The sequence below is a fragment of the Aphis gossypii genome, chromosome X (assembly GCF_020184175.1).
Source record: "Aphis gossypii isolate Hap1 chromosome X, ASM2018417v2, whole genome shotgun sequence".
In the NCBI taxonomy this organism is placed as follows: domain Eukaryota; kingdom Metazoa; phylum Arthropoda; class Insecta; order Hemiptera; family Aphididae; genus Aphis; species Aphis gossypii.
Window position 1 is genome coordinate 57234307 of NC_065533.1, and position 14580 is coordinate 57248886.

At 25.3% G+C, this 14580-nt stretch overlaps 1 protein-coding gene across 1 annotated transcript; it reads left to right on the forward strand.

The window, feature by feature from the left end:
- Nucleotides 1-5704: 5704 nt before the first annotated feature.
- Nucleotides 5705-14317, forward strand: LOC114127784 (condensin complex subunit 2-like). Its single transcript, XM_027992107.2, has 12 exons — nt 5705-6435; nt 7474-7587; nt 8716-8826; nt 8906-9076; nt 9176-9437; nt 9509-9688; nt 9901-10071; nt 10157-10409; nt 10718-10817; nt 12220-12348; nt 13356-13457; nt 13517-14317. The coding sequence occupies exons 1-12, from the start codon at nt 6415-6417 to the stop codon at nt 13730-13732; spliced, it is 1830 nt and encodes a 609-aa protein (XP_027847908.2). The 5' UTR covers nt 5705-6414; the 3' UTR covers nt 13733-14317.
- Nucleotides 14318-14580: the final 263 nt, after the last annotated feature.

Consider the following 14580-nt stretch of genomic DNA (forward strand, 5'->3'; position numbering starts at 1 on the left):
TACTATATATTATAGTACCTACCTAAATAGTTGAGCGTACCTACATTAAATACACTGTTATTATAACACTTTTTAGACAGATCTATTGTATCATTTAAACGTTTTTATCAATGTATAAAATACAAATGTATAATTATACGAACCGTTCCGTCGTTAATTGTTTATAGCATGTTTTGATCAATGACGTCATCAACATATAAGCTACAGCTGCTTAGGTGTGTCTTAAAAGTGATCTATAATTTTCAAATATCTTTCTCTGCAGTTATGTTTCTAAGTTCCACACTTCTACGTGTGAGACTTCAATAACATATACAATATTAAATTATAGTTAAGTAACTACCTACATAAATCTATTCTCGAGGCATATATAATATGCATATTATATTATATTATTATTATATATAAATGGATAATGGAACAATGTCTAACATTATTGTTATAGAAAAACTATGTACCTACCTTTAGGTACCTACTTATGATATTAACATAATTTTATTCATAAGATAGCAAATATTTATAGATGATTGATAAATTAAAATATAATTATTAAATGAAACTTGCGGCGATTGTAAACTGCGCTCAAAATACAGGTAAGCACAAAATTATAACCTATATTCACATTAAAAGAGATATAAAGTCCTTAATAATGAAATTATTTTAAAAAGTATACTGAAAATAAACTTAAATTGTCATTAAATTTGTAATAAATTAAATTAATTGTTTTACATAAAATATTAAGTTATACTTGTGAAATTTCTATTTTATTAATATAACATATGGTATAGTACTACTAAGGTGTGCGAGGGCCCCTCGCGGGCTGAGTTTGTTTCCTTAAAAATGTTGGTACTTAACTACTTAAGCCCACCTAATTTTTTTGGGTGATTTGCGCCTATGAGTCCTCGCCCGAACTTAGAGGTCGATTAATTTTACAAAACTTACCGTAAAACGGCAAAAATATACTCACTGAGTAAAATAAAATTCTTAGTAATATAATAAACGTAAAAGCTTAAAGTTTCCACAAATGTTTTAAAATTATAACAAAAAAAATAACATCATTATTTATTGTTTGAATTATAAGTATAATTTCGTTATTTTTATTTCTTTTAATATAATGCACGATTCTAATCTAATGACAAATTGTTGATATGGTTTCTTAATTTAAACTTTATTAAATTCAAAAAGAAATACGGATTATTGAATATAGGTACCTATGTCTTCTAAGGAATGCTTGAAAAAGGAGTTAAAGGTTACACTGATTTATATTATCATTTTGTATTTATAAATATGATATAATTTTCAAAATATTTTGGGTTATTTACTAACTATTAACTAACCTATTCAATTGAAATTATTCGATTTAGCTTAGCTTTTTTTTATAAAAAAATCTAATAAAAAATGTTATGAATGACTAAAAATTCTTGAAAATTTAATTCTCGGTTCCTAATAAGTGGTTCATTTCTCAATTAAAAAATATCGAACATTAATAGGTCACAATATTATTTTATAAATATCATTTAAATTTAGAATTTTGATAAAAGATGTGAAAATCTCAAAAAATAATTAGAAATACATTTTTTTTCTGTTTATAGTTTTATACCTATGATTAAAAATAGAATACAAGGTTCCTTATAAATTATCAATCCATAGATAAAAAAAAAAAATTCTACCAAAAAGCCAAATAAATATTTTATAAATATTTTGTAGTTCAAATGAACACACTAGATATTCACCCATCTTCTAAATGAATAAACGATTATGTTTTTTATTGTAATTCAAAAACGAATAGCCATATAGTATTACTAGTACAGTAGTATTTAGTAGCTACTAACACAAGCACTAGTACTAGTAGTAGTACTTTAAACTTTCAAAAAAAAGTTTTGACAAAATGTTCAATATTTTTTAAGTCATTTTGAACTACTTTCAAGATTGCCAAATTTTCAATTTTTTCTATCAACGCCAATAAAAAATTGTTTGTTGGTTCAAAATTCTTATACAATACTTCATATAAGTTGTTTTTTAAACTGTACAAAAATATTGACACAATTTTTATTTATATGTATTTGAAGTTAGAATTTTGACGAAATTTGTTAAAATCACAAAAATTGATAACTATTTTGTAGTTAGAAATTCATAAGAATTATTCTTTGTATATTTACATTTTGAAAATTTTAATACAAGATTCATAATAAGTTCATATTGAAACCATAAAATTTAAAAAATATATTAATTACCATAAATACCATATACCATACCATACTATACCATACTATATTACCATATATTAATTAGTTCGATTGATATTAAAAAATTGACTTCTAAAAAACAATTAATTACATTAATAAATTATTAAAATGTCAAATTCTAAATAAATTTGAGTAACCTAATCGTCATATAGGTATAAACATGTTATTTTGTAATAGATACTCGTAAGTTATAATAGCTTAAGTACTCAAACTCTTAAATATCTAATATCTATAGGTAATATAAAAAAAAAAAAAAAATATTACACAACATTATTGAAAATAAGGTACATAATACTTAGTTTAAATTACTTAAATTTAAAAAGTATTCGTTAAATTCTTTTAAGTAACCAAAAATTCAACAACTCATTAAAATCTTTTATCAAGAAAAAACATATTCTCAATAAAGCTTAATCCATTGAGTAAGCTTGTAGAGACCACTTTGATTAAGTTTGGGACTAAATACTATACAGGAAAAAGATCTAATGAAAAATCTTGGCAGTAAATAGTTAAAGATTATGTTTTTTGATCATTTTTGACTTAACAAGTAAAAAAAAATATAGAATATTATAAAATTAGTTAGTTTGTAACTAAGGAAATAATTGAACTCAATTTATTTATTTTGTTAAAATTATAATTATTTAGGTACAATTTGTTTGTACTATTAACTGTATATTTTTGGCATTAATTTGTAATAATTTTTTTTCATAGTATATTAAAATTAAACAATATTGTTATTATAAATACATTAGTGTGAGTGCATCAACATCAATATTATTATCATGATTGCCCAAACCGTCTGGATGAAATCAGTCTATTAATTATAAATTATGTTAATAATATTGAATATTATTATAGTATACTAAAACTAGTCATTTTCCTTTTGGTGAGATAAAATATTTATAAATATAGTAAAGACTAAAGGATATTTTAAAAAAAGTTATTTAACTTGGTAACTCAAATTAATTTTTATTTTAAAATTAACATAAACTTAAATAGTTATATACATATATATTTTTTTTTTATATAGGATAATTTAACTTGATTGAGTTAGAAAAATTGGTTAACCTACCCAGCTTTGTCTAAAGGAATAATAGTGGCAAATTGACAAAGCAAAATACAAAAATACCAATTTATTTCATAAAATTTATGAAAGATATAGAAATGTGTTTAGTAAATTGTTAAATTTTATAAATTTGAAAAAAAATTATTCTTTGGTAGGCACTAATCATTTTTTTTTATTAGTTTTAACACATTTGATGGTAATTTCCATATCACCCTATTAAAACACATTTTTTATTACTATTACAGCAGTAATGCTGTACAATGAAAAATCTATGTACCTAATATACTTAATCATAATACACATGCCGTAATAGTACTGCAATCTGAGTATAGTAACTTCTAACTGTTTATAGACATAAATATAATAATAAATTGAATTTGTGATCAATAGAACACATATCAAGCTACTCAGTTAATTATATTCTAGTGAACAGTGGTAGAACACATGTGGAACAGTAGCTTTTTATTAAATAACTAGACATAAGTAATACCATAATTGCTAACTACCTCAAGATTCAAGTTTATACTGTGTAGTATTATTTTTAGACAATTGTGTAATCTAAAAGAAAAAATGTCATAAGTTGGTCTGCAAACTAAACTTAAAACACTTTAAAACTTTTTCGTGGTATTTTATCAAAGACATGATTGTATGGGTCAAGAATCCAAATTATACTTAAAAAAACATATATTTTAAAAATGTAATATACAATCCTGTATATAAGTACCGTACTTACACAATCCATTGTATGGATTTAGTTTACAGACATAATATGCTTTACACCTTACCTATACATTTATAGATATAAGCTAAGTTTTGTAGAGCAGACTTGCCTATATTATTTTGTCTTTTAGATTACAAAATTGTCATAAAAATATTATAATACATTATTTACTTACAGTAGAAGCAATTACAGAAATTTAGTTACCGAAATGATTATTTATTGACATATCCATTGTCATAATTATTGTACTACCTATATTCTTGAAAAATTAAAATATACTTTTTTTATGAGTAATCATTACAAACAGATATCTACAATTGAAGTCACAAACTGTTGTAAAATCTTGCAAATAAAGCAGAAGTACAATTCAATTCATCCCTACAAAAAAAATATAAATTATAGTACATATCTAGGTTGCAATGCTAATGGTTTAAATAAATATCTACCTGTAATAATTTTGTCACTATTATCCATAGTCATTCATAGCCATATTACAGTCAAGTACGGCACTTAATTAAAAAAAACTGTTAATGAAAACAAAGTATCATACGTAAGTACATCTTATAAAATTATGATTGTCATAATGATTTTTTTCCAAAATAATCAGAAATCTAAATAAATATTTATTTATATGTTCCAATTACATTTTTCAATGTACAACTATAAAATAAGTACATATATATTTGTTTATTTATTAAATTAAAAATACGTACTGGAATTAAGAAATAACAAACAATAACATTAGGTAATATTATTTATGTATGTGTGTATAAATAATATATATATATACATAGCTAAGAAATATTAGCTAATACAAATAAGTAAATGTATAGGATGATATGGTTAGTATACTAACTAATACTATAGTATTATGTGGAAGAGTGAGATAATTCAATATTAGCAATGAGCAACATCATTCGAAGGGACACATTAATAGCATAGTTTATAGTACCAATGTATTCAAATATAAAATTAATAGGCAGGACTTACATAAAGAAAAAAAAAGGAACTTTGTAATTAATGCAACAAATGAGACTTGAAGAATCTATTTAACTGAGAGAAACTCGCTAGGAAAGCCTGAAATTGCTTGAAATGTTCTATTAGCTAATAAAGACTGTTGCAAAGGATTAAGAACTGGAGAATAATCTGGCAGAAGGCGATACATTTTTAATAAATTATAAAAAAAAGTACCTACGCCATATGCGTTCTAAAGATAGGTACTGTTAATTGGATCCTACATTACCGACTTAATTGGCGCAACTAATTTATACTGAGCACAAATACGTTTAACAAACACAAGAATTTTTAGTGCCTTACAACAAGACGATTCTATCTTATTTCTATGTGAATAAAATGTTAATTTCGAGTCAAAAACTATGTCCAACTCACAGACCGTGTTTCCTGCGTGTTTAATCTTAGCTCAGAACTCTTGGATCCATAAAAAAACATTATATAACATTATAATAATTCGAAACGAATGAGAAAAATGATTATTAACAATGCTTCATCATTCAAGCGAAATTATCGTATAAAATTATCGTTTACAACGTTATCAATATGGTTTTAAATTTTACATTTATTATCATTATTAATGTTGGTGGGCCCATAGGGCCACTTACGACTTCGCGCACGGGCTCGGAACGCGATCTGGGTGCTCGCCTCAGCCGACTCGGGTAGTGGACGTCACTTATCGGCCTGTTGCTAACCGTAATTGTTATCGGTAACCGCGGGGAGATTTGAAGCCGCCGGCAACCGCCGCTCAAACGATAATAACAACGGATGTTACGTTACTTTGTAATATATTTAATAATATTTATATTGTGCGTCTTGTTCCTTCGAGTTGGAAACCGTTAATATTTTAATTTACATAATATTATTTTTTAAAACAGTCAATTATAATTCGATACGATTACATCAATAATAATTTATTATCTACATCTGTGAAGCCGACAATTCAAATCTTTTGTGCGTCCCTCCAAAATCACGCCAAATTATCAATTCGTAACCGGCTTCGGAGGTAGTATCCAGCTGCACCAAAGCCTGGAGTTATAAAAACTACCACGGATACAATACGATATTATGTTTACAACTCTACCGTGGTTGAAAATGAAAATACTCATACTAAATACGACTGAACGTAGTATCGAACGCTTGCTCGAATCGTAGGGCGTCGTAAACAGTAATCGATATTCCGTTGTTGACTTGTTGTCCGACGGAGGTGTTGTTCGCGTTCTATCGTAACGATTTTCGTCATTATTTTTTAAAAATTTAAACTAAGGTTGAGTTAAGTTTTGTTTAATTTATTATTTCGAAGAACGCTGAACAAACCACTCTGTTTCGTTTCTTATTTCGTGCCTACGTAATTGTCCTGTTCTCAACTATACAAAATGGATTTCAGCAGACCATCGGTATGTTTATAGTTTATTAAAAGCAAATCGTACTCGCGTGTGTTGTCTCTATCTTGCTAACGCATAGTATACCAAAATATACGTTCTGTTGTTCCGATTTTATTTGTTAAGTCCGAATTCACACCATTACGGCACGACATGGCACGACAATACAATATTCTTAGCCAGAATGTTTTTTCGGTACGGTCCATACAGATAGATGGGAACTGCACCATTACATACTGTGTTTATTATATTTTGTCGTAATGTTAAAATATTAGATTGTACCTAATGACTTGTCATTAAAAAAGTTAATGGTTAGAACTTGAAACATTATCTATGTTCTCTTGTTGAATTTATATACTAGCAAATTTTTAATTTTTAATCAAGTTATGAAAATGTAAGGGTCTGAACAGACGACAGGTTTTTGCCGGACGGCGAACGCCTAACGTTTGAATCTCACATGAGTTTGCCGGATGGGCTCTCCGGCAATTTTGTATGTTAAATTTTGGGCCATCAGACAGAGATTTCTGGACGTGTGTTCACTCATATTATTTTATATGTATTTTACTATGATGCGTAATTATCTTCCAGTGTTTTGCCGTCCGCCCGCCGGATACCATCTAGCATGGTAATTTAGCCGGACCGGTGAGTTCTGCTGTGAACTGACCGTCTGGGGAAAACCGTTAACGTCTGTTTACTCTAATCTAACTCAATGTAAATAAAGACCGTCCGATTTTTGCGTTCCGGCAAAAACCTGTCGTCTGTTCAGATCCTAAGACATTTATGTTTAAAAATGCTCATAATTCTCTTGAAAAATTCATCGTAAAAAAAACCAGCGAGATAGCACAGATAATGTTCTTAGCTTGAAGTTTGATAATAGATTATTTCACTCTAATATTTAAGCTAAACATACAAAATTTGAACCGCTAAACATATATTTTAGCATGATATAACTTAGTAAGACGAGACTACACATACTGGTATGACTGTCTAATTAATATTGTTTTTTAAACTTACAATTAATAAATTATTCGCATTATATTTTAACATGTATAGACATCTGATTATATACAATCTGATGATTCGTCGGATGAAGAACAACATGAAAACTTATCTACTGAAGAATTATGTCTTAAGATTAAGACATTTCGTAATTTATGTTTTGGAAATGTAAGTACAATATTATTAATCGTAAATATTAGCCTTTAACCCATGCCTATGTTAATTAAGAACAAATATTTCCATTGACCAAACTTATTGATTAGCCATTTTACTGATAAAATCTAAAGCAATTATCTATCAACATTATAATATGCATTGTAATAAGTAATAATCTGTTTGCATCTTACACGCTTCCAAAATTAAGTGCTTTTGTGTATTATAAGAATAAATTAATAATTGTTAAGTATTAAGTAACTCCGTAATTAATTAATATTAATAAATGACTCTCCCAAACAATTTTTCTACCTTTAAAAATGTATAATATGTGATAAAGTTTTCACAAAAGATTATATTTATGTTGATAAATGGTAGTTTATATTTATACTAAATGAGCAGTTTATGGAAGAACATTTTTTATTGCATAAACTACCTATTAACCTTATTAATCATTTTTTAAGTGGTCTTATTATTTGAATGTTAACTTATATTTTTAATTTCTTAAGATAAATTAATTTTAGGAGCACTATAGTGCATAAAACAAAAATTTAGAATGAGTATCTTATGGCATATTTAAAGTTAAGAAGATCAACATTTTGTTATGTATTTCATACCAATCATTTACACTTTAAATACTCACTAATAAAGTATAATTTATTTATTTATTATTTATTATTAAGTGGTTGGCAATAGTATAATTTGGATATTTAAAAGTCTAGAATTTATCTAATAAGACATTAATGGGTAGACAGAATAATTCTTTTTCACATTTATGAAAAATAACAATAACAATTTTAAACTCACATTGATAAAAATAGTAAAAAATTGAAACTACATTAAAGTATCCAAAAAAAAAAAAAAAAATAGCAAAATTACACTTATAATTCTGTGTATTATAAAATATTACAATTAAGCTTAGTACTTATCAAGTTAAGAAGAATCAATTTTGTTCTATAATTTGTAATTAGTTAGTACAACAGTAAATTTACCTATTAACAAATTTCATAGTAAGAATATTACATTGTTCTATCTTGTTTTTTTTTCACAATTTTATTTTTTAAGTGAGTAAAGCTTACATATATTTATTTATAAAATATATTGCTCATTACAGACTAACATTTTTTTAAACTTAATTTTTAGAAAATTAATGTTAACAACGCATTTGATATTGATATGATCGGATATTTCTATTCTTGGTTGGAAAAAAAGAAAGCCTCAATCTTTGAGGATAGTAACGATGATGTCGCCGCGGTGAGAAGTTTATAATTTATTTTTATTAAGATTTAGACCTTAAATGTATTAATCTATTACAATTTTATTTGTATGTTAGTTCCAAGAGATCAGTGACTATCTGGAAGCTTCAGCTAAAGTCTATTCTTATCGTGTTGATAATTTAACAGAAACAACCAGCAAATTAGTTGAAAAATTTAAAACCTCCAATATCAGTAAAGGTACAGCAAAAATAGATGATAATAATGGACCTAAAACTCATAAATCAAAGGTGAATATCAAAGTTTAATAACTGTTATATCATTTTATATTATGTAATATGTACATAGTTAATATTTTTAAATAAATTAATAATTTTTATGAACTATAGAGACCAAAAATTATGCTAACTACATCTGATAAATTAAAGCGTAGACCAAATGAAAATGAAAGTTCTATCAATCCAGCTTTAATAAATCATAAGGTTTCAAGCTTTAATTGTAATGAATTATTGACCACTGATCATCCATCTTGCCATCTCAACTTATTATACTTCGATAAACCCTTGACAAAAGAAATGAAAATTTGTAAAGACGAAAAAAAAGAATATGTTAAAAAAACAAAAATTGATAAAAATGTTTATCAAATTATGGGTATTTCAGTTATCTATAAAAATTGTTTATTATAAGGCTTAGTTAGATAATAATATAATTATTTTTTATAGATGAAACTCCCTATGAACCTGAAATCTGCTCTGAGTTTAAAGGTTTTGTAACTGAACATGAACAAGTTGACGATTCAGACGATCATCAATTAGATGGCATTGAGTACCGCTTTGATCCTAGTGTTTATCAAAATAATTCTGAAGATTCTGTTTGTAATGAACCAGATAACAATGAACTTGGTATATGTTTATAATAATCATTTAAAAGCCCATGGATACCTTCATTTTTCTTTTACAAAAGTATTTATAAATGAACATTTTTTATACACTTCTTATAAGCAAATAATACTATATTACTTACAACTTGTAATGCTCATTATAATTGGATATCCAATGGCTATAATGAAATGTTTTACTTAAAAAAAAATTGTATGTATAAATATATATTTAAGATTTCAATACTGGTGATAATAATACAAGCGCACTTGATGGACTTGTGGAATGTATTGATAATGTGGATAGAGACTATAGCTTTTTTAACCCTCAGCTTCTTGCTAATTGGAAAGGACCAAAAGCCTGGAAAACTCAAGCAATGATGAAAGCATTAAAATCGTGCACTGCAAGTAATATATAAAAAAAAAAAATTAATTTTCTTAAATTACTAAAATATTTATGATAAAATGATAATATTTGTGTTTTAATTTATAGTTGAACGAAAAGATATTATTGAGAACTCTGATGATAATATTCTTGAACGCCCACCACCTAAAACTACTAAAAAACGAAATAGATCTAAGAACGATATAGTTGAAATAAAATGGTTAGATATGAGCGCAGTAGATGAAATATTGAGACCTAAACTTCAAGGTAAAGAAAAAATATCACCTCGTACACTACAAAAATGGGATCCACTTGACAATATATCTGTGATAAAATCATCTATTGTTAATGTTGGATATAAGTAAGTAGGCAATTATATTAGCAATTATTTTCATTCAGCTGCATAATCCTAACTAATTGAACATAAAATTATAAATAAATCTTTTATTTTTTAATCTTTTTAATCTTTTTAATATTATTAAGTATTAACCATAAATTTTAAAGAATTATAATCCACTAAAAAGAGTTAATGATTTTTTATTCATTTTATTTTATTTATATTACATAAGATAATTATGTATTTTATAACTGTTACTCCTAATATACCTACAATTATAATATATAATTAAATTTCTTATTAGCCATTGATATTTATTGTTTAAATTAAAGGTTTGATAATTTACGATTTACTGGTATTAGCCCAGAATGGGTGCAATATTCCGAAAATGAAGAAGAAAACAATTATTCCGATGCTCCAAATTACGATCAGGTACAAATTAAAATTTGATTAGTTAAATTTAATACTCTATTTCTAGATTTTTAGGTGCCTTTTTAGATAATGTGTATACAGACCAACCTTGTTTATATTATACCCAGCCCTGCTAGTCAATGCTCATGCAATCATGGCATTAATACCATTTTATAAATTCCTGTTTTAATATTTTGAAATTTAACATTTATAACTATTATTACAACTCAGGTGCTGATGTCCTAAACTACTAAAAATAGAAAATAGATAGTAGATACTCAAAAAGTTATAAATTTGTCAAAGCATGTTTTCTTCTTTCTATTCACACCACCATGTATACTTTGTATAATAGTAAGTACTTTAATTCTTCAAATGCATTATTGCTGCCTGTACACCTTGATACTTTGCCTTAAAGGATTCTAATGATTTACAATCATGGATGGAAAAATCTACAAAGTTTGTATGTTTATACATTCAAGAACTTAAAATATGTAAAACTCATCACCAAACTTCATCTTCTCAAAAATACTTAAAGAACAAACTCTCACTAGTCACAAATTCCAATACAAATGCGATGTAACATACTTAAACATACCTATACAAATTATGATAAGTATAGATTTTAATTCCAAAATTCCAATCATAAAAATAAATATTAAATAATTGCATATGGCTTAGTAGTATATTGATTATACCCACTCGAAATAAAGACCATATGAATTTACTTATGATATTTCATTAAAAGTAAAAAAAAAGTTACAAAAATAGTAACTTACAAAACAATACATTTTTCAAATTTTAAAGTTAAAATTTTCACGCACATTGTGTTTCTTTAATTATTTAGTAAAATTCTCAATTAGTTAATTTGTTATTTTTTAAATACTCTCATGATATTTATCTATTTTTTTTTTACAGTTTAACAGATTAATTTAATTAATTTAATCCTTAAAATTGAAGGTTTTAAATCTAGGTCCACAAACTAGAAAAATGAGTGTTATTGGTGAGTTTATTTATCAACCAATAACTAATGTTAGATGTATTACAGAATATATGACAGATATATTATTCTATTGAATTCTTACTGAGTCCAAACTTTATAATGTGGAAAATGTATTGTTTTGACAAATTTACCTAATTTTTAGAGATAATTTAATCAATTTGAATTTTTCCACTAAATGTGAAGACTAGGTTTGTATTATGGTATTAATGCCATGAACGCATGTGCATATTAATACGATTGGTCCATGTATACATTTTCTAAACATCAACCCGGATATCTAGGTTTTAGAAACATTGTATTTAATATTGTGGAAAATAAAACCTCTAAACTGTATTTCTTATAAGTATGCAGACTACTTCTATAAATTTCTTAAAATATATATTTTATTATATTTTTTTTTATTTATGATTATTATATTTTTAGAATATTGATGACTCTGATGAAAGCATTGCTGGAACATCATACGCCATGGAAATTGATAATGAACAGTTAACAACTAACTCTGAACAGTTAAAAGGTGACGAATTAGCTACCTTGGATCTATCTAAAGCGGTAATTTATATACTATTTATATAGTAGTGTAACTAAGGAATCACAGAGGATGCTTAGAGGGCCTGAAGTAGTACAATGTTTTTCTTTTATTAAAAGAATTATTAATTCAAAGTTAATTTAAAATTTTGAATTATTATTATTATTATAGTGTGTTTTAACTCATATTAGTATGGATATTATGTTATCAATGTAGTGATCATAAGTACTATACTATGGTGAAACAAAATAAGTATTATCATTAATGTTTATGTTGTTAAACATGTGATTTTATTCCTAGCTCATGTTTATTAATAATCATTAGACCAGCTATCAACATAACCATCTGTTGTTAAATGTTGTATTTACCATTATGTCATTGTTTTGATATTATTTTAAATATTTATTCCTTAATCTTTTTGTAAAATCTATAATAGTTGGTCATTTTAATTAAAAATTTGTTATTTAAGTATAGAACTTTAAAAATGTATATGTTAAAATTGTGAGTGTAGCACAAAAGCACAAATAAATAATGAAATAAAAATTAAAAGATAGTAAACTTTGAAGTTAGACACTAGACAGTTATTTTATAAAAACAATTCAATCTACTTTAGAAAATTCTACCATAACTGTTTGTAAATGATTATAAATTGATAAGATGTGTATTTAATAAAACTTGTAATAATTAAAAAAAAAAATTTTTAGTAAGGTGAATGCGTCCCCCACTCCTTAGAACTATGTGTGTATTTTAATTTCATTATTTCTGTTGATAATTTATGAAATATAAAGTTAATGAGTAATTTTTTATTTTGTTTAAAAATTAATGTAATACATAGTGTTATAGATAATGAGGAGATATAAGAATATTTTATATACATTGTGGCATATTATCAATATCATACATTTAAATGATATATTACAATATATTTTTTGAAGTACATTAAGAAAATAACACCTTTTGATTTTCATAAATATAATATATTTCTAACCTCTATTACAATTTTTCAACTTATAATAATTTATTTTTCTAGTTCATCAATGATGATGTTTTGGGCGACATTAAAACTGAATCAAGAATGGATATAGGAGAATTAAAAAAAGAAATATCTGATATTATTGATGAAGAATGTGTAGTAAGTGTCTGTATAATGGTGTTTGGGTATGTTATTTATAATACTAATTATTTTTAAAGGACACTAATGACGGTAGTGAATGGAGTTCAAAATTATCTTTTTTAAACTTGTTGTTAAAATTACGAGTTTATGAACGCGATGGGCTTTCAATAGCTATTGTTTTTGTTGGCCTACTTCATTTAACAAACGAACGAGGTCTGAAATTGTCCCAAGAACATGATACCGTAAATGATATAGAAGAAACTTATATTTCCAGACCTACAGGAAAAAAATGAAATCTTATTTGTAATTAGATAAAAGTCATTTCATTTTTCTTATTTTATATTTGTTTAATGACTTTGTTTAATTATGTTTTCTTTTTATTTTGTGTGTTCCAAAAAAGTAAATATTAGATTTATAATTAATATTTTAATACTTAAGTAAACAAATACAATATTAAATAAACAATCAAAATTAAATATACAATCAATGTAACCAAGTTGATATCATAGATTCAATAGTACTATAAATATGCAACTCTAATGCAATTATTTATTGCTTATATTTTAGTTTAAATTTAATCATTAATAGTATATAGTGGCAGGAGGCGGTTAGAATAAGAATATATTTTTTTTCTCATTCCATGCACTACAAGTGACACTAATCCTAAATTAAAATATGATTACATTTGCATTGCATTTCATAATACTGTATTTAATTTATGATATCATGCAACTATTATTTAAAATATTTGTTCTAATATATAATTACTCATGAAAATATTAGTTTTAGTTTTATTATTAAATAAACTATTAAATTTAATATAAATGTATTTCTTTGTATGATTAACAATTAATGATTGTAAGTTCTTAACTTTTGAATATGCATATTTTCAATTTCTATAATAGCCTATAATTCTGATGACATATTTCTATAAAGAGATATTTATTATATTTAGTCCATTTTGATTTGTCTGCATTCATCAATCAAAGGTGTCAAAAAAATGCATAGATACACTTCATGAAGTGTTCAATAGGAAATTTTAAATGTGATTGATTTCAGTGCTCAAAATGACTTACTAGCTTTTGTGTTAGCAACAGTTTGATTAAATTAGAATTTAAGAGTTCCAAATTAAATAAATATT

Bases quoted from the DNA above. Each gene is read 5' to 3' on its own strand.
- LOC114127784 (XM_027992107.2), top strand. From the start codon at position 6,415: ATGGATTTCAGCAGACCATCG. The intron at 8,827-8,905 runs GTGAGAAGTTTA...TTTGTATGTTAG, and splicing joins GTAACGATGATGTCGCCGCG to TTCCAAGAGATCAGTGACTA. The intron at 9,077-9,175 runs GTGAATATCAAA...TATGAACTATAG, and splicing joins CTAAAACTCATAAATCAAAG to AGACCAAAAATTATGCTAAC.